At 39.1% G+C, this 21,288-nt stretch overlaps 1 protein-coding gene across 8 annotated transcripts in view; it reads right to left on the bottom strand.

Annotated features, from left to right (window-relative positions):
• Positions 1-21,288, bottom strand: part of Gigyf2 (GRB10 interacting GYF protein 2) — a 125,218-nt gene that overhangs the window by 74,076 nt on the left and 29,854 nt on the right. For 7 of the 8 annotated variants that reach the window (XR_013043955.1, XR_013043956.1, XM_016002736.3 and 4 more), the window contains 4 exons: positions 16,558-16,687; positions 15,501-15,596; positions 6,076-6,193; positions 836-947 (listed from right to left, as the gene is read on the bottom strand). Coding sequence is in view for 6 of the 8 variants with exons in the window: in XM_016002736.3 (XP_015858222.3) it covers positions 836-947; positions 6,076-6,193; positions 15,501-15,596; positions 16,558-16,687 (456 nt within the window). In the remaining 2 variants the exon portion in view is untranslated. The remainder of the gene's footprint in view (positions 1-835; positions 948-6,075; positions 6,194-15,500; positions 15,597-16,557; positions 16,688-21,288) is intronic. The other variant, XM_042259777.2, reaches the window with a different exon arrangement.

The following is a 21,288-nucleotide window of genomic DNA, read 5'->3' as shown; positions in this document are numbered from 1 at the left end:
ATGACATTACATTCTATTGTGTGGAAATTTCATTATCCAATGACACTATCATCTGTTTGGGCTGCTTCCACTTTTTATATTATAGATACTACAATGGCTATTCCTTTAAATCCAGCATGATGCAACTGCCCTCATTTATCTTGCCAGACTTCATACAAAGTCAAAAACCCTAAGAAGATGCATTTTTTCATACCAACAAAATGACATACCAACCAATAAAATGACTGCTAAAAAGAAAAAAAAATTATCCATGCTTGCACTAATTTATTCATCTATTCACGCTTATAGTTTTAAATTTTTCTAACCACGATGGTTTTCTAATAATTAATACTTTTGAATGAAGTTCTGTAACTGTACACAGAGGCTTCAGCTCTGCAAAAAGCAGAAAATGGGTAAGTTCTGTTTTCAGAATGGCCTTTCTTTCAGTGGGGGGCTGGAGAAGAGACAGGTTTCCCAGCCAATCTTTGTAATTCTCTAGATCTCACTATGTAGCCCATTTTGGTCTGGAACTCATGATTCTTCTGCCTTAGCCTCCTAAGTGCTAGGATCACAGGAACATGCAACCTTGTACCGGTCACAAAAGGAACACGGTGTGCTTTGTTTTGTTTGGAGTACTGAGGGCTGAACCTCCCTAGAGAGTTACCATTGGGTTATAGTCCTAGCCCTTTTTTCCATTTTTATTTTGAGTCAGGAGTTTGCTAAATTGTACAGGACAGCCTCAACTCCAGAATCTCTTCCCTCAGCATGCCAAGTAACTGGCACTGCAGGAAAGTACTATGGAGTAAGTTTTATAGACCAACAAATCCTTACATTACAATCTGAACACTTGAATTACCTTTCTTCCCAGCTCTGTGATCTATGCATTTCCCTGCCACCTCCTCGACCGAACACACCCTCTACTTCATCAAAACTTCTTTGGTAGAAACCACATTCACCTCTACCTCTGCCTGAAAATAAGAAAACAGGGGGAGGGGAAACAGTCAGAAACCAACACCCAGCACATGTTCAACATCAAAGGTTAATCTCTGTGAAGTTCTGTCTGTCCCTGTACAAAGCAGGATGTCTACATTTAAGTATTTAGCAAGGCCTATAATGGCTCGGATGTAGCTGAACTATGGGTTGAAAAACAAAACAAAACAAACAAACAACCTACCACTGAAAGAATTCCAGTCCTGAACAATAAACAACATCAACACGAAGTTCTTCAATAAAAAAGTCAACAGTGAAGAAGAAAAAAAAAAGTCAACAGTGAAAAATCTAAGTTCAATAAACTATTATAAATTGAATGCTTCAGGGGATTATTTTCAATAATTACTGAGAAAAATCTTAATATGGAGACTTTATAGAGAGAAACAATAGTGGAAATGTCAAGCACAATAAAATCATTTTATGTAATCCCAGAAAAAGAACAGTGCGAGTGAATTGTACAACTTTAGGATTGTGAACATGGGTAAGCATTCTTCATACTTGACTCAAATCTTGAGGTAAGGAAAATAGCAACACTAAAATCAAACCACAGAGCTGGTTGTGTAGGGATTTAGAGGATTTACTCCTCCTTTGTAATTCAAATGTAAACGCACTTCTAATGAAGGCCATCTGGTTAACTATCAACCTGTGATTCTACTCAGAATTTCCCCAGTAGAAATATCTTTGCAGAGTCAAGTGTGGTGGAATATACCTATAATCTTAGCACTTGGGGGGGCCAAGGCAGAGGATCAAAAGTTCAAAGCCAGCCTGCACTACTTCAAGAATGACTCAAAAAGCCTGCAAAGGACGGAAAGGACAGAAAGGGAAAGGAAATGAAGAAGGGGAAAGGGAAAAAGAGGCCCTCACAAGCATGTAAACCATCATGAACTACATATAGTTCCAATCAGTGGTAGCTACTTACTAGAAGTACAGTTCACTCATTATAATAGAGCTGAAAACTCTGTAGTAACTAGAGACTCCTTACGTTACTCAAGTATTTTGTGGTGATGCTGGTCTAAAGAAATCCACTGTGCTGCCAGTCACATAAAAACACAGCGTATGTGACAGCATGTAGTATACAGTATGTGACTGTGACAATGAACAGCTATGTTACTAAATTGCAGATATACTATTACTATATTTTCAAGTGTACTTATTTTAAATTTACTGTAAAACAATATTCCACTAGCATCATATATCTTATAATCATTGTATCTTAATTGTATTAAGAAGCCAAGCCGAGTGATTAACCTAAACCATCTAAACTTCTGTAAATTATAATGCTCACACATCAATGAAAATGAAATCACGTAATGAGGCATTTAATTTTGTTAAATATGGTATGACTACATAAGTGTATGAAAATGAACACTTCAATTTCAAAACACTAGAAAGAACCTAATAATGTTTGGCTAAATAAATTCTGATATAAAACAATCTGAAGCTATAGAATTAGGCACTGATAGAAATCCAAACTTTTGCTCCTGAATGGCAAAGCATACTCAAGAACAACGTATGTGTGTATATATATAGTATCTGTCCACACTGCTGCACAGCTAACAGTCAAGGATACACACAGGCCAAGTGAGCAGCAAGCAGGGTGCACTTTCAGCTTCATATATCCCGTACAGTTTTCTCAATTAATATAGCAACTGTATCCTACACAGATCAAAAAACTGGAAGTGGCCCGGGAGTCTGAGATCTATTTATAACTAAAAACACCTTAGCAACTGTCCCTAGTCTAATTTCTCCCATAGAGCAAAATGATCAGAAGGAAATGATGGAAATTTATTTTGTGTATGGTGCTGGGTACCAAATCCAACAAATTGCAAATGCTAGTCAAATGCTCTGTCCCAAAAATACACCCCCCACCCCAAAACAATAGATTTTGAATGAGGCATTATTCTTCACTTATATAACATATATAAATAACTTCAAGCATCCATGTCTTTCTTCTACTTGTTCACCATAATCTACCAGGAACAGACTCAGATCCCCGGTGTACTTCTGTGACTCTTACAACCCACTAAAACAATGCACAGAACTGTAAGGGGTAATCTCAGGGACAAAAAGTATTCTCTTGACTAGCCTAAGTATCCACTTCCTCTATAGGATAGAAGTGAAAACCACAGAAGTGTTCAACTACAACAATCTCAGAAGTTACCTTCCAGTTTCATCAGTCACTTTAGTCAACCTAAAGTCAACCTGATCTTTAAGTAGCTTCCCTTCTGGCCCACATTCAGAATATACACTCATTTTATTTAAAATCCTAAAATAACGTAAACTATTCTAACACAAGAATATTCTTCCATAATAATGATTTTAGGATGAAGAAAAAAAGTCCCTTCTCATTTTCAAGAATAATTTTGTCAGTGCTGGAAAGATGGCCCAAGAGTTAACAGCTCATGAATGAACTGAAGTCTGCTCCTAGCATCCACACTGCCTGGCTCACAACTGTGTAATTACAACTACAGGGGAGCCAGTGCCGCCTTCTGGCCTCTGAGAGCACCTGTACTCAAGTACACATTACCACACAGAGACATAAACACATACAGGGCATTTTAAAAAATAATTTTCTCACCAGGTGGTGGTGGCACACGCCTTTTATCCCAGCACTCTGGAGGCAGAGGCAGGAAGATCTCTGTGAGTTCAAGGACAGCCTGGTCTACAGAGTGAGTTCCAGGACAGCCAAGGCTACACAGAGAAACCCTGTCTCAAAAAAAAACAAAAAAAAAGAAAGAAAAGAGAAAGAAAAAGAAAAAGAAGTTCAGTCTTGAAATAGATTTTAAAAAAAAAAAAAAAAATCAATGAAAACATAAATATTCTCTGCAGTTGTGACTGGCCCTGGCCCTGCTCATGTGACTAAAGCTTTACTAACGAGGCACTATTAGAAAGAGATCAGATTCTAGAGCTCCAACATGTCACATTTAAATCATCTGCAAATATAGTTCCTATACACAAGAACAAGCAAGAAAACATACTGCGACCAACCTCTTCAACTTTAAGACTATCCTATTACCTGAGATTTCATCCTAATCTTTTTAAGGATTAAAATATGCTTCCTTTTAACAATGCTAATGGTGCAGATGACAGTTTGTTAATTTTTTTAATCATCCACAACAGATTAAAAAAAAAAGATAACAATGTTACATTGTTTCCATTTGCTCACTTAAAATTTACTAGGTCAGGATATTTTGAAGTCTAGAAGCCAGCAGATTTGCATATGAGTTTTTTTTTTCCTTGAGTTGGGAAGAGCTACTACAATCAAAAGAAAAGCCACAATAATGACTATTTAACCAGAAAGTTAAAAGTAAGTGAAAATACAAAGACACAAGCATCGCACACCATTGTGACCACAGCATTCCAAGGATTTTCACAAAGCTGAGGGCATCCATTTCACTAGTTCTGCACCCTTCAACATTAGCTTGTGAATTTACTAGTGTGTCACAGCATATGTAGTTTATATGGATTTTGAATAGGCTCTGATTACAAAAAACTTTCACTGCAAAGAAACAAACAAATAAAAAAACAGGAAAGCTCATCAATCCTTCACTTATTTCTACTTGTTGATTTGGCATACTATATTTCTTGGGTTGTTGCTGTAGGAGTACCTAATGTAGCTCAGGCTAGCCTTAAATTCTCAACGTAGCTGAAATTTGGGCTTGAACTCCTGACCCTCCTGACAACACCCCCCAAGTGCTGGGATTCCAGGCGTGTTACCACACCCAGGTTCTGCTCCCTTCTTAGTGTGTGAGGTTTTTCTAAGGCCTACAGAGACCAGGTGGAGGGTGTGTGGTCTGTACTCCGATTAAGAGAATTGTTCTCTGGCTTGACCTGAGGAGTACAGGAGGGAAAGCTGCCAGAATGAAACCTTCTCACTGCCTCCCACAGGAGGAAAGCATGGGAAATGCCCAAGGGGAGGCCAGAACTATAGCCAATCAGCTCCACCTCCCAACATCACCATTCGCCACCATGCACAGATCCAGACAACGATGACTTGGGCACGACTTGTGAAGCAGACAAGCCTAGCTCTCACCACCTCACTGTCTGTGGCACTGCAGTTACTGACTGAGTTCTATAGACGAGTCTACAGCAACACTCAGATGAAAAACTACTGTTCCAGACCAAGACAAATACAAAGGAAGGAAAAAAAAAATTGTACCTAGGGGCAAAAAAACAAACAAGTTTTAGCCTCTTCATTGTTCACAAACATGCATGGAAGTCACATTCTAAATGAAACAATACATTCTCCATTAACAAAATGTATATAAGTTATTCACAAAGAATACAAAATGTTCAAAATATTTTGAAATAAAATTGAAAAAAAAATGTAGGTACTCCACACCCATAATTGTGCCCACACATAAAGTGGAAGCAAGGCCTTGGCCACTGCTGACACCCAAGTCTATTTCTAAAGCATCTCCTGGAGAAAAATTACATGTTTGGACTAATGTTCTGAATCAACCCACATAGGGCTTCATGCTGAAGGAGGGTACTAGAAACATCAAGAAGGATTTTACAGAAAACCAATGAATGCAAAATAGGAAATAACGAATCTCAGAAACTTTCTAAGAAAAAGGCATGAATTCATAAAACTACATAGTGTGCCAGTGGACGCTGTCTAATTATATTTTGCTCTGCCCACTAAGAGGTCTAGCCCCTAAAGGGCATTGAGGTGCTTCTCACTAAATTCCTCCTGGCTATGGTAATATCTGCACAAGGCCCTTGTAAAAGAAATGCTGTATTGCGGGGACTTCAGTGTAGCTCCAGCAACCAAAACCCTTCAGGATGCTCTAGTTCCCACAATGCAAAGCTCCAGGGATGAAGACTGTGAACAATTATTACTCTTTAGAAATTAACTAGGATTGTGTAGACTCCCTCCTGCTTCAACCTATACAGTTAGAAACATATTCCTCTCCAAAGCAGGGGCTATAGAGGAGGCATTTCAGAAATGGTGCAGGAAATAAATGTTCAGGCATTTGCAGTTGGTTTGATTTTCCATTAGGCATTCAAGTCTTTAGTGATTTCCCTAACCGCCGCCACCGCCGTCTCCTCCTCCTCCTCCTCCTCCTCCTCCTCGTTCATGGTCATGAGTTTCCCATAGCTCACCTCGCCCTCGTGAAGAACTTCGACCTCTAGGAGCCCCCACCACTGTGCCTCCTCCTCCTCCTCCTCGTCCTGTCAATCGCAGGACAGCAGCACTATTTACAGACATGGAAAAGTTTCTCTGCCAAAAAATAAAAATAAAAATAAAGAAAAAATAAAAGAAAATGGATAAAACACACAAAACTACATATTCTTTCTCCCCACCTCCCACTACACCTAGAAAACGCAATGGTATCTAATTACTATAAGCAATGGGAAACTATATCTTCATGGCATACAAAGATCATTCAAATCTAGTTACCTAACAATTTCTTACTTTCTGTCTTTGAGACAGAGTCTCACTAGGTAGTCCTGGCTGCCCTAGAATTTGCTATATAGACCAGGCTAGCCTTGAGAAAATTTCAAATTGACCTTTCAGGTCAGCAAAGTTGACACCAATGCCTTACACAAAGGTAGATTTATTGAGGAAATATTATACAAGAAAACAAACTAAATGTGCTCTACATATCCAGATCCAGACAAAATAAACAGGCAGCAGAAAAAGTTTTGTAAAAGGAGGCTAGGTTCAATTGGTACTTTTAAGAGTGACCATTCTAATAGTACAGAAATTCACTGAGATGCATGGAGCATGGGAATGGGCAAGTGTCTGTCTGTGTGGCTATCATAATCTAATGGTGTGATGTTTCTGTGAGTTCATTATAATGAAGTGATTACATTTCGTTTTTTTAAATGGTAATTAAATCTCTTCAACTTTTAAGAGGAGAAAAGACTGTCTGAAGCAAAGGGATAAAAAGGAAAGATACCCTTTTTGTCTCATTGTACTCAACAATGTGGAGTAGCAACTCCAAGTAGTATTTGCTAGAGTGACAGAAGTCAGTAATAAATGGGAAAGGGTCAAGTAAAAATCTGTAGGAGGACAATCACCTGACATGTGGGTGGGTTCATGCGTGCGTGCGTGCGTGCGTGCGTGCGTGCGTGCACCGTCAATCATGTGATTAATACATGCTTGGGTATGTGTGAGTGTGCATGTGATCACAATCACATAGGTACAAACCTGCACTTGCACCCAGAGCCAATCTAGAATATAATCAAGTACAATTAGAGTAGGAAGTGGGTATCCCCGGGAGAAAGGGGGAGGACAGGGAGTTAAAAAGACATCTATTGATACACCCAAATACATTAAATAAAGGAGGCTTAGGAAAACTAACAAGAAATATTAGAAGTCTTTAAATGAACTATAAAACAGAAAATCCTGGACATTTAACAGAAAGTTTTGCAAGGGGGTTTAAACAAAAATACTGCAACAGATTAAGTGATCTTGCACACCTAGAACCTAGTACCCATTTGCACAGATGTGCATGGGTATGACACAAGGAAGAAATGAATCTTAGATATGGATGAAGTCACCAGCCCATCTGGCAAGGGAGTAAGATGTGAACTTTAGGCTGGGTGAGGTAGTACATGCCTGTAATCCCAGAACTCAGGAGGCTAGGACAGAAGAATCCCCAGGTTGGGGCCTGCATAGGCTGCTTTAAGTTTCAGGTCAGTTTGACCAACTTGGTAAGATCCTATCTCCAAAAAAAAAAAAAAACCTGGGAACATGGTGATACAGTATTTGGCCACGATGCATAAGTCCTGGGTCCAAGTCCCAAGACCATCCAAAACAAAAGTTAAGTGTGTAGGCAAAAAAAAGTTCTGAAATTCAATTCTACTTTAGTCCTCAGTGTTCTTACATTCCAACACTTCAATTAAAATGACATCTATACTACCCTCTTTTAAAGAACATGCAATTGATTAAAATTCTGTTTTCATTATTGAATTTAATATGGGCACCATTTTCTCCTCACTGCTTATCTTTCTCTTAATTTTGTTCACTGTGATTTGTCCAATTAACTTTTAGAAACTATCCATGTAAACAAAGTTTTCTTTGATAATGTAGTCAAGTGACATCAAAACTGAAAATCTAAAGTAAAAGTGAAGCCAGAAGTTAAGAGGAAATGCCTAACTCAAAAACCATCAATTTCAAGCTACATTTTAGTAAAATTTAATAAACATACATATTAACTTACCTTTTTAAAAAAGTAATCAGTAGACTACTAAATAATCAGTAGACTACTAAATATGCCTCTTGGCATTATTAAAATTAAACAAGTCTATGAAGTCCCAAAATCTCAATTAATATATTGCAATACTTAAGAGGAAAGGGGGGGGGGGTGTCAAGGCTGGAAAGATGCTCTGAGGTTAAGAGCACAGGCTGCTCTTGGCAGAGGACCTGGGTTCAGGTACCAGAACCCACATGGCAGCTCACCACCAGTTTCAAGGGATCAGGTATCCTCTTTTGACCTCTGTAGGCACTAGGCATACACATGATGCACAGATATACATGCAAGCAAAACACACATATAATTAAAATAATATTTTCTAAAAAGAAAGATCAGGATCTTGTATACCAGGATCCCATGCAACACATGTATAAAGCTAAATGTATCATGTATAAGAATAGAGGAATATTACTGCTAACGTCTATACAAGTTTAATCTCTTTAAAAGGCAAATTCTCAACATATATTTATATGCTCATACCTTTTTAACACAAAAATGCTACTACTTATATATGTAAAAAATACTGTAAGTGGGTTGGGGATTTAGCTCAGTGGTAAAGCACTTGCCAAGCAAGTGCAAGGCCCTGGGTTCGAGCCTCAGCTCAAAAAAAAAAAAATACTGTAAGTAAATAGATCACAAAATGTAGTACTGTTCTGTTTATAAAAACAAAACATGCAAGCTACCTAAACATTAATCAATAATGGCTAATTTAAATAGCAGAGTCTTGGAAGTCTTCTCCGCTATGTTCTAAAGGATGAGACATTATTTATTAATTTAAATCATATTTCAAAAAAAGTCAACATTTGCCAGGCGGTGGTGGTGGTGAACGCCTTTAATCCCAGCACTCAGGAGGCAGAGGTAGGCTGATCTCTGTGAGTTCAAGGCCAACCTGGTCTACAGAGCAAGATCTAGGACAGGTACCAAAGCTACACAGAGAAACCCTGTCTCAAAAAAACAAAAACAACAACATTCAATCATTTCCAGTAACTGGTTCACTGTTGCTAATCAACAGTATTTGTTGAATAATTTTAATTTTTCCCAATGATTCATGTACCCAATTACGGCATTCTCATTCCTTAAGAAATGTTTTGGGGCAGAGAGTAGTGGCACACGGCTTTAATCCCAGCACTCAGGAGGCAGAGGCGGGTGGATCTCTGAGTCTGAGGCCAGCATTGTAAGCTCCAGGGCAGCATGGACTACAGAGAGAAACCCTGTTTCAAAAAAAAAAAAAAAAAAGAAAAAGAAAGAAAGAAAGAGAGAGAGAGAGGGAGGGAGGAGGGAGGGAGGGAGGGAGGGAGGGAGGGAGGGAGGGAGGGAGGGAGGAAGGAAAGAAAGAAAGAAAGAAAGAAAGAAAGAAAGAAAGAAAGAAAGAAAGAAAGAAAGAAAGAAAGAAAGAAAGAAAGAAAGAAAGAAAGAAAGAAAGAAAGAAAGAAAGAAAGAAAGAAAGAAGGAGGAAAGAAGGGAGGGAGGGATGAATGAATTTAATGGGATATTCCCCAACTCATTCTTTTGATTCAAAGTCCAGTATATTTTTTAAAAGCTTTTCTGGCCAGTGTTATCTCTAGAAATCTCAAAATTGTTTTAAGAAAAAAAAAGTCACTGGGCGGTGGTGTCGAACGCCCTTAATCCCAGCACTCAGGAGGCAGAGGCAGGTAGATCTCTGTGAATTTGAGACCAGCCTGGTCTACAGAGTGAGTTCCAGGACAGGCTCCAAAGCTACACAAAGAAACCCTTTCTCAAAAAAAAAAAAAAAAAAAAAAAAATTATAATTACAAATACCGCCCCCCCCAACATGAAAGTTCACAAAATAATGCCAGTAAGCTACATAAGGAATATAAAAATTAGTGCACAGGGCTGGACACAGCTTAGTGGTAAAGGGCTCAGCTAGCACACTGAAGGCCCTAGGCTCACTGCCCAGAACTTAAGCTATACTTAAAATCACAAATGTAGTAAGAATTTTCAAAAACTTATCAAGGGCAACTATCTAACAGACCTGAAAATATAAGGAGTGCATACTAATACTATAAACCAGTACAGGAAAGACTAGTAGTATAAAAGAAAAATTCAGAGACAACAAAGAGAAATATGAATGGTAAGAACCTGCAATTTCACCACCATGGACAGCAAACTCAAACAGAAACTTTTTTCCTCGATGTGCAAATTATTTCAATAAAAACAGCTTTTGTTAAAAAGGCAGAATGATGTGTGATGCATAGTACCATTTGCATAAAAAGGAAAATACATGTTTACTTGGAAAAAAAATAAAAGAACTGTGCACAGTAATGCCCACATGTAATCCCTGCACAGGGAGAAAACTCATTTGAGTCCACAAGTTTGAGACCAACCTGGGCAATATAGAGACCTAGTCCAAAAACACATACAGAGCTACATATACCCGGGGGAGTGGGGGAGGACGATTGAAGAGTTTTCTATTATTATATTATTACTATATACTGTTTTGTACATTTTTTTAATTTTTAAGCATCTCTTACAGATTTATGTTTTTACTATTTATCTCTATTTGGTGAGTCAGGAAAGGTATGTGCTATGGTGCATGTGTGGAGGTCAAAGGGAGTCAATTCTTGCATTCCACCTTGTTAGGACAGGTTCCCTCTTATTTTATTACACCTATTATTATTATTATTATTATTATTATTTTAGTTATTTTGTGTGTGTATGGAAGGTATACCTGTGCCATCACCAACACCTACAGGGCAGAAGACAACTCTAGGAGTCACTTCTTTCCTTCCACCATGTGGGTCCCAGGGACCAAACCTGGGCCATCAGTTCTGGCAGCAGGTCCCTTTATCCAGACTCATCTCCCTGGCCCTCATGGTTTTGTTGTGCTTCCTACTCCAGAGTAGCCAGCCTGAGAGCTTCTCCATGGTTCTCCTGTCTCTTCCTCCTATGCTGCCTTAGGAAAACTGAGATTACAGACGCATGCAGCTGGATGTTTTTAACATATGTTCTAGGACTCAAACTCAGGTTACAGGCTTGCAGAGCAAGAGCTTTTACCAATGAGCCATCTTTCTGATCCATTATTATTACATGAGTAGACATGCATGTGTGCACATGTGAGTGTGTATGTAGGGAGTAAAGCGCGTGCACCCACATAGAAGCCAGGTCAACGTTTTTATTTCCTTTTCTCTTTTTACTACGGGGATGGGGGGGGGAATAAATGACTGCACACATGTATAAATACAAGTACTGTGTATGTGTGGTGTATGCATACACCGATGTTCAGGTACATACTTGTGTATAGGCTAGACAAAGACATCATGTCCTATCATCTTTCACTTACTCCTTGAGACAGTCCCCCCACTGAACCTGGAGATAAGCTTTCGGTCAGCAAGCCCCAGTGATGTGCCTATCTCTGCCCTCAGAATCACTGGAATATAGTATGCATAGCCATGCACAGCTCATGCATGGCGACTAGGATCCAAACTCAGATCCTATTGCTTGCTGTGGGAAGCACTCTTAACCAACTGAACCAGCTCTCCTTCCTACCCCCAACTCTTTTTTTTTTTTTGAAGACAAGATCTCTCACTGAACCCAGAGATTGTCATTTAGGCTAAAGTGGCTGGCCAGCAAGTCCCCAGGATCTTCTTGTTTACGCCTCCCAAAGCTCCAATTATAGGCATGTGCCACTGCATACAACTTTTACGTGGGGGCTGGAGAATCACTGTCCCCACTGAGCCATCTCCCCAGGCCTGTAAATTTTTATATTTAAGCCACTTGATTTCTTGCTCATTAATAAAATATGTAAATATGTATATTTTTTTAAATAATGCAAAAAAATGTCAGCAAAGTATAGGAAGCTGAATTCAGGAACACATTAAGAAGACTATATATCAATACCAAGTAGGCTTCACCACAGAGATGCAAGGTTGATTCAACAACTATTAACTGTAATATAGCACATAAAGAAACGTAAGAACAGCAATCACATCTCAATCAATGCAGAAGGATATTTAGCAAAGTTCAACATGCCTTCAAAATAAAAGTCCTAGAGACCTTAAAAATAGATGGAGCATACCTCAAAATACAAGACTATGTACAACAAACCTATAGCCAACCTTATACCAAAATGAGAGAAACAACTGTCAAACACATACATATACACACTTGTGCACAATGTGAGAGTGCACAATGATTTCAACAGCTATGGAAACTTATTGGACAATATCAAAAAAAAAAAAAAACTTTAAAAACCTGCAAAGAACTAAAACCCAGTGATTTCCCTATTACAGGTTATTCTGCTACAACAACAATGATCACAGCAGGAGCAGCATGATCAGAGTGCTTGCCTACCATGCATAAGGCCCTAGGTTCAGTCTCCAGCAACACACCACCAAAACAGAAAAGTACCACTAGAGAGAGCATAACCTGCAATGAAAGAAACCATCACAGCATCCACCTATCCTACGACAGACACTGGGAAGGAAAACTATTCATTTTCCCTAGACTTCAAAACATACTAGAGTAGAAACAAACAATCTAGACTAGCTACAAGTACCACATGTAATGTTCTCTGTTGAGAGCTAGTGAGACAGACACACTCTCTCTGTATCTCTCTCAAGTTTAAATAAATTCAGTGAAGGAAAGAAAAACTTACAAAATAAAAATTACTGTACTACCTTCAATATAGAATATACAACCTTCTAAGACAGTCTCCTGCTAGACATAAGAACACGTCTACAACCTACCACTAGGAAAGCTGAATAATAGGATCAGGAGTTTGAGGTCAACTGGACTACATAATAAGACTCTGTAAGAGGGAGGGTAGGAGGGAGGATAGATCCATGAGAATGTTCTTTGATTAGATACTGATACTAGCTACAGAACTAGCGAACACACTAAATGCCACTGAAGTGTATATTCATTAAAATAGTAACTCTGGGGCTAGAGAAAGAGCTCAGTGGGTAAAGAAAGTGCTTGCCCAAACACTAGAACCTGAGTTCAATTCCCCAAAATCTACATAAAAACTATCAAGCTGGGGTTGGAAAGATGGCTCAGTGGTTAAGTACCTGTATTGATCTTTTAGAAAAACTCGGTTTGGTTTGAACACCCATGTTAGGTGGTTCACAACTACCTAAAACTCCAACTTCTGGGGATCTGACCTTTGGCCTCTACAAGCACAAGCACTCTTCTTGTGAGCACACGTGTGCATGAAAATCATGTACACATAATTTTTAAAAATTAAAATACATATTAAAGTTTAAAAAAAAAAAAAAAAACACTGCCATGCTTAGTGGCATACACTTGAATCCCGGAGTTTCAAAGGGAGAGAAAGATTCCTGGGATTCACTGGCCAGGGGGCTAGTACCACCTACTTGGTCAGCTGCCATCCAAAGTGACCTTGTCTCAAAAGAACAGAGTGGGAGCTACCCAAAATGCAGAAAATAAGGGTGGATATGGGCCCAGCCCTAAACAAGTCATTAATATCAGTCACTCTAAGACTCATGTACACTGAGGAAGAAGGGCTATCTGGTGCATAATAGCCTGAAAGGCCAAGAACTGCCATCCCCTGGACACAATCAAACGTAACGTTAAATCATTAACTTGTATCAGCTGTAGCACTGCACTAGGCGCACAAGGCCAGCTCTGCCAACAATCATCGGGTAAAGGGGAGCGGCTCACAGGGCCCTATCCTTTACCTCTGAACTACTGTTTTTAATCGGTTCTGGGAGAGGGGGTAAATCACTGTCTTTAGTTGTGTGTCCTCTAGCCTGCCAAGCTCCAACCCATGGAAACACAGGTGTCCCTGGTTAATCTTAGCGGGTCACAAACATGAACATTTAAGCAAGATTTGTGAGATGAGGATAGAATGGACAAGGTGGTAGAGAAATGGGAGGTCAGAATAGTCAATATGCAAAGCATTCATCCATATGTGCAATTGGAAAATAATAATAAAAATTCCTAATTAGCAAAAAGAAGGTACACAGCACCTGAGGAATGACAATGGGGTTTGTTCTCTGGCCTCCACATATACACATGCATGTGTATTTGCACACACAAAATAATGGACTTGACTGAAAGTGGTGATGCATATCCATAATCCCAACACTTGAGAGGTGGAGGCAGGATCAGAAGTTCAAAGTTATCCTCATGAGTTCAAGGCCACATTAGGCTAGGCTATATGAGACCTTGTCTCAAAACTTTAAAAGGTCAATTTTATGATGGGGATTTATGTCTCAAAGCTATTTTTCAAAAAGAGTCAAATGGCTGGAGACACAGCTCAGCTGGTAGAACACTTGCTTATCATGCACAAAGCCCTGAGTATAATCCTCAGCAATGCATAAAACCAGACATATTGCCTATAATCCCAGCACTCAAGAGGTAAAAACAGGAGGATCGAGAATTCAAGGTCTTCCCTGGCTACATTTCAATTTCAAAGCCAGTCTGGGGTACAAGAGACACTATACCTTAAAAAAAAAAAAAAAAAAAAAAAAGCTGAGATTCTTCATTTAACATGAAATACAGATTTCCAAAATCTCATTTCTCCATTGCAGTGCAGTATCTATGAACTCCTTGAAATCAATCTTTCATCTATATACAATTAAAGTCACTACATAAAACTGCCACTATCTAATCCAAAAAAAATCTTCCTTTCTTACATTACCACCACACCTATAAAAAGGCAACCCGAGCCCAGTGCTGACAGAAAGGTTTCAGGTATGTTCTAGGCTGAAGATTTCAATTTTTTTCTCTAGTGGTTAAATGAATTCACTGGCAAGAATTCAGGTAGGCAATCACCTGTGAAAAAGTATGCTTTTCTAAAAAAAATGATCTTCCCTTCCTTCTTGAGGGATGATGACATCTCCCCTCAACTTGAATATTTTATAAGGGATAGTTCCCATTGTCCTTAAAAATATACAAACAGGGATGCAGAGACAGGTTAGCAGTTCAGAGCACTGGCTCTTCTTCCAGAAGACAAGGGTCTAATTCTCAGTATCAACATGGTGGTTCACAACCATCTGTAACTCTGAAGTACTCTTATGGCCTCTGTGGGGTCCAGGCACACATGTGGTACACAGACATACATGAAAGGCAAAACACTCGTATACACATAAAAATTAAACAATTTTTTAATTAAAAAAAAAACCTAGGAAGATTTCCTGACCTCTGCAATAATACTCAACAGCTTCAGAATCTAAAGCAAAACCTTGGCAACTCAAAGCCCTGAACGTGGCAAGCATCAGTAAGGATGTTTAACCTGTGCTGATGTAGAGCAATCCTTAGGGTATCCTTAACGATGACTTTCCAGATCCATACCGTAGCAAGAGAAACAAGAGTTGGACCTGAGGCTCAGAGCTAAGTACAAACCTGTTCTTCTTCTGTAAAGGGTACTAGAGCCAATGGTGGCAGGGGCTCCTCCTGTAGGATAGGCAGGAATTCTTTCTCCAGAAGGTCAAAAGGTATCTGTGTGAGAAACACAAGGCCATAAGATTGTTATTTCTCCAACTACAAGAAGATAAACACAAGACACTAATTTCTAGCAATGATTATTATAAATACATTAAAGCTTATTCAATCACAATTAACTTCTATTATGCAGTACTTACATAAAAACTCTAGTCACAGCCAGGCATGATGGTACATGCCTTTAATCTTAAAAGAGGGAGGCAGAGGCAGGCAGATCTCTGAGTTTCAGGTCAGCCTGATCTACACAGGGATAACCTTTAGGCTATCCAAGTCTATATAGTAAGACCCTGTCTCAAAAAATAAAATAAAATACTCCAGTCACTCACTGTCTCCACCCATGAAACCACTTCCTTTGAACTTGATTGTTAGTAAGCCTGGTATTCCAAAGTACAGAATGGAGAAATAAAAATCTCCACATTTCACTTAAAGCAGATGCTAAGGAAATTTCAAAGCAATTATGTCTGTCCTTAGCAACTAAAGTTTGGATTCCCCATCCATTAATAAATTAAAAACACAAAGTATATTGAGAAAAACAAAAGATACTCTCTTCCCTGGACAAATAAGAAAACCCTACACTGTTTCATCTTGGTCCTTTTTGAAGTGAAGCAAGTGTTAAATTTCAAGATTTCTCTCCACTAACCTTTCTATTTAAGGAGGGCAGGAAGAGGACAGCTGGTCCTTCCTCAATCCTGGACTGTGCTTGGGAAGCAAGGGAAAAAGGGAGAGAGGAGACATCCACAGTGCTGACTAGTCTGCTGCCACAAAGTCACCTGTTCCCATAATGACATCATGGGTCTTCTCTAAGGACAGTGCATCCCTCAATCACTATGAGGCACTGTGTGTTTCAATGCAGGACAGGGGTAAGATGGAAAGAAGCAGGAGTCCTTCAGACACAGACAGGTATCACTGTCCATACTTGTCTCGTCTACAATTCTCACCACTTTTTGTGTTTTCTTACCTTGTAGTCTTTAAGGAAAAGTGCTAACATTTCTTCTCTGCCATAACGATAATCTGCTAATTTATACTTGGGCAGGGCCGGAGAAAGAGGAGGGGATGTGATGCTCCCACCACTGGACAGAGCACGGAGCCTAAAACAGGACAAAGAGAGAATAGAATACAAGATGAAGAGACAGATATTCTGACACTATATACTTTTTATATAATACAGCATAAAATATCACTGCTGTTCTTAAGAGAAGCAAAAACTTCACTATCTTAAGCCACAAAGATGTTTGTGTTTAATACAAGCCTCTGCCACAGCACACTGAGAAGTTCACTCAGTGCCAGCTGGACAGTTAGTGATAACTCGGCAATTCCAACACCTGAAACATGCCATGGTTACCTCTAAGAAGCTTCACATTTGGAAAGAAGATATGTTTTTTACCAAAATACAAAACCAGGGACCATTAGACACACAAAAAATTACTAAGTTTAATAACAAGTATCGGTGAGGGTGTGAAACAATAGAAACACTCAAACAGGGCTCAAAGATCTCAAGTCACAGGCCAGCAAAATGGCTCAGCAGGTAAGGACATTTGAGCAAGTATGCAGACACGCACTCAATCTCTGGAACTCACATAAAGGTGAAAAGAGAACCAACTCTGAAACTGTCCTCTGACCTCTGCATGTGCCAAACCCCACATGTGCGCGCACACACAATTTTTTTTTTTTAATTTTTGGAGTAAGCTGGGAAGGGTGGCACACGCCTTTAATCCCAGTACTCTGGAGGTAGAGATAGCTGGATCTCTAAATTCAAGGCCGGGGGGTGTGGGGGGTGTGTGTGGGGGGGATATGACACTTTTTTTAGAGAGAGATTTCAGTGGTTAAGAGTACACACTGCTCATGCCAAGCCAAGTACTTGAGTTTGGTTCCCAACACCTACATGAAGCAGCTCACAAGGGCCTGTAACAAGCTCCAGAAGATCCAAAGCATGTACTCATGTACACATACACAAAATTAAAAATATTTCTTAAAGGATTATAAGGTGTATGAATGAATGAAACTGTTCTTGTACTTTCTGACTGACAGCCAAGACTGAAAAGAGAGATACAGAGGGGGTAAGAATTATAAATTGCAATAGCCACTTCCAAGAATGATTTTGATATGGCTAAGTATTTAAAAGCTCTCTGGCTACTTGGTAATAGCTAAAATATTTAATAAGATATGGAACATAAAAGAGAAGGCTAAATACAGAAACTTAAAATAAAAAGTAATTTAAAAATGTCTCTTGAGAGATTAGCATAGCTCCAAGGTTTGAATCTCAGTACTACCAAAATAATAACTGTTTGAGGTTTGGTTTTTTTGGTTTTCTGTTTGTTTTTGAGACAATGTCTCACACAGCTCAGGCTGGCTTGAACTCACCACTATGTGGCCAAGGATGACACTGAACTTCCAATCTTCCTGCCTTCACCTCCTAAATGCAGGTCTGCAAGTAGGCCCAGTTTCAGGCAGTGACTGGGTCAAACCCAGAGCTGTGTTAACACCAACAGCTAAGTAGGTTTCTTTAACTGAGCTGTTCCCCAGCCCAAAATAATGTTATGAAACGAGAAAGATTCAGGGCTTGAAGAGGATAATCAGCAAAATTAGAAAAAATAAGCTCCTACTAGCTAGTCATGGTGGCACAGGCCTTTAATCCCAGCACCTGAAAGGCCAAGGAAGGAGATCTCTGTAAATTCAAGGCCAGCCTGATCTACATATCAAATTACAGAGCAGTCAGGACTACACAGAGAAATCCTGTCCAAAAAAAATAAATAAATAAATAAAACCACACACACAGAATGAAGGAAAAGTAGATAGGTTGGTTGGTTGATTCTTATTACACAGCTGATAGTTTGGGGCTACCCAAAGTTCTGTACAGTAACAGATACCAAGGCTGAAACAGACCAAGTTACTTTAATTCACCTGGCATGCTCTAAAGGAAAATTCAACAGATATCTTAAAATATATCCTCTAAACAGTTATGCATTAAAAATTAACATGAAGACCAGTTAAACAGAATAAATATTTGTCTAGTATTCAAAAATGGCACATGCATAGTAAACATAAAACATGTTTACATACAGAAGTAATGCTGGAAATATTAAGGAAACACTGAAAAGTAAGGAAACAAACTGACAGTGGTCAAGTACAGTGAGAACAGATCTTTTTCAGTGTTTTTATCTTCTCATCCTGTTTAAAACAGAAGACAATTCTCAACATATAAGGAAGTATTAAGACAAAACAAATTCAAATGTACCAATCACTCAAGCTCAAAATAAGCAATCCATGGCCAACCTGGCTCTCTGAACCATGCCACTAAGCCTTTGATGCTACTTTGATCAAATTTTTTGGCCTATTGCTTTACATGTAAATTACCACAAAAAGATTTTTTTTTGAAGTCTAAATTTGCTGGTCTTACTTCATCGGCAAGTGGATATAACCTGATAAGATGTGTTGTATTGTTTTGGCAATTCCTCCCCTATGGTGGTATATTATTCTATCATGATACACACAATGCCTACTTGGTTTTCTGAACTGCTAGCATGTACGGGTGATCCATGCTTAGATACCTCACTTCACTACAGTTGTTGCCGTGTGGTTCTATTCTATCACACCTTCGCTTTTCTTGTAGCATTTTTTCAAAGAGAAACGCATCTCTTACACTATTTAGTACAATGACTCAATGTTACAGTTTACACAGGAAAGGAAGAAAGAAAAAACTTGTCTCTTATTTTCAAAATAATATCCAACAGTAACAATTACTTACTTCTTGATATATTTAAATTCAGTTAAACAACCTTTAACAATGCTCCCACTCGCTCATCTTTCAAATGGCTCCTGCTGAGCTCTTTGGATATGCCCCTATTAATAAGTCTTTTTAGCAGCTTATTTTCTATTTTGTGCCAGTGTTCCAGGGTTATCTTATATAATTTTTTGCATCAGTCCCAGAATCCCCCATTTCTCCAAAGGAAGTAGCAGGAGTACTCACAACTACTACTGGTAAAACTACTGGTCTTTGTTTCCTTTCAATTTCTTCTTGACAGAGATGTGGTTCAATGCCCAAAAGACAAACTAAAGACAGAAAAACACTCTTCAAAGGAGTAAACCAACCACAGATGAAAGACCTTCAAGAAACTATTTCCCATTAGACTCTCAAAAGTCGGGTTCTGTCTGCTGGGATATGGCTCAGTGGGGAAAGAACTTGAAGGGAAGTGCAAGGCATGAGTTCAGACCCCAGTCACCTGTGTTTAAAATGGACAGGTGTGGTGACAACTGCCTGCAATCCCAACTCAGGAGAGGTGGACACAGAAGGATGGAAGAAGTGGAGAAGCTGCCTTATTGGCCAGCCTGTCTATTCCACCAAAGAGTTCCAGATTCAATGAGAGAACCTGTCCCAAAAAAATAAAAATAAAAAGCTGTAGTGCAAAGGGAAAAGACCGTCCATGTTGACCTCTGCTCTCTATGTACACTCTTCATCTACATAAACATGCTCATTCACACACATGCATATACATACACAGAAAAGAATGAAGCTGGAAATGTATACATGTTAGTTCATTTGATCCAATTAAAGCTTCATAAGAACCGCTATATAAAATATAAGAAGTGTGAAGCTCAGTGACGGGGCACTGGCTAAGCATACAAAAGGCCTTGGGTTCCATCCCTAGCACTGGAAAAAAAAAAAAAAGAAAAGAAAAAGAATGAAAGAAAGATGAAGCTGGAGACTGGTCTAATGCATCTGACCAGTCACCACAGCACTAAGATTCAAGATTCAAGCCTAGGAATTTTATGACTAAAATAACTATGCTATAACTAATGAGATTCCAAATTTTTATTTTAAATAGCCAGTTTAATCACCAGGCATTAATTTTAAAATATTAGAAATTACTTTTAAATTATCTTCCACATCATAGTAAGCCAATATGCTTCCCAAGAGATTCTAACACTAGAGGGCACACCTAAGCCACTTCATGTGAAAAGCCTAGTGACTACTTGAACCACCACGTCTTACCAGAAACTTACAGCCTAGTAGCCCTAATTTCTTAAACAGCTCCTCATAACAAGTTTTCAAATTCATCTGTCACTCTGTCCCTTCCAATGCACCCCAATGGCTTCCCAAAGAGAACCAACACCTCTTACAGGCACCATATCCACTAACTCTAACACGATCAGAGCTTCCTCTCTAGTATCTGTGAAGAGACTGAAACAATTAAGAAAAAATAGTTTACTGAGCAGGAATAGCCACTGTGACCTGACTCAATAGTCAACTCCAAGTTCCCCTTAGCCAGATGCGTGGAAAGGCCGAACTGCACATGGGCAGTCTCCCTTCCCAAAGCCCACCTTTGTCTCTTCCATACAATCCTCTTTTCTAGAAATCTGATTTCCTGTGTTCTTCACTAGTCTCTATAAGTATCTATAAACATCTATCAGTGACTACACTTCTAGCTCTGTACTATTCATCTTTCTTCATTCTAGAAGTTTCTCCATTTCCTTAATTCGCTTTAACTTCAAAACCCAACCCAACCCGGCTTCTCACCACTGCATTGCTCTACAAAGTTCATCAACAGCCTTAACACTGCAAAACACAAGAGAAATGTTCGAATCCCGTGGCCTTCACCTCCCCAGCCCAAAAGTCCAGTCCTACCATACACAGTAACTGACAGGGACCAGAAGCAGGACCCCCCACCAAAGCCCCACAAAAATATTCTCC

The sequence above is a fragment of the Peromyscus maniculatus genome, chromosome 13 (assembly GCF_049852395.1).
Source record: "Peromyscus maniculatus bairdii isolate BWxNUB_F1_BW_parent chromosome 13, HU_Pman_BW_mat_3.1, whole genome shotgun sequence".
NCBI lineage: Eukaryota > Metazoa > Chordata > Mammalia > Rodentia > Cricetidae > Peromyscus > Peromyscus maniculatus.
Note: the sequence above shows the minus strand (reverse complement) of the source record. Positions and strands in the feature narration are given on the sequence as shown.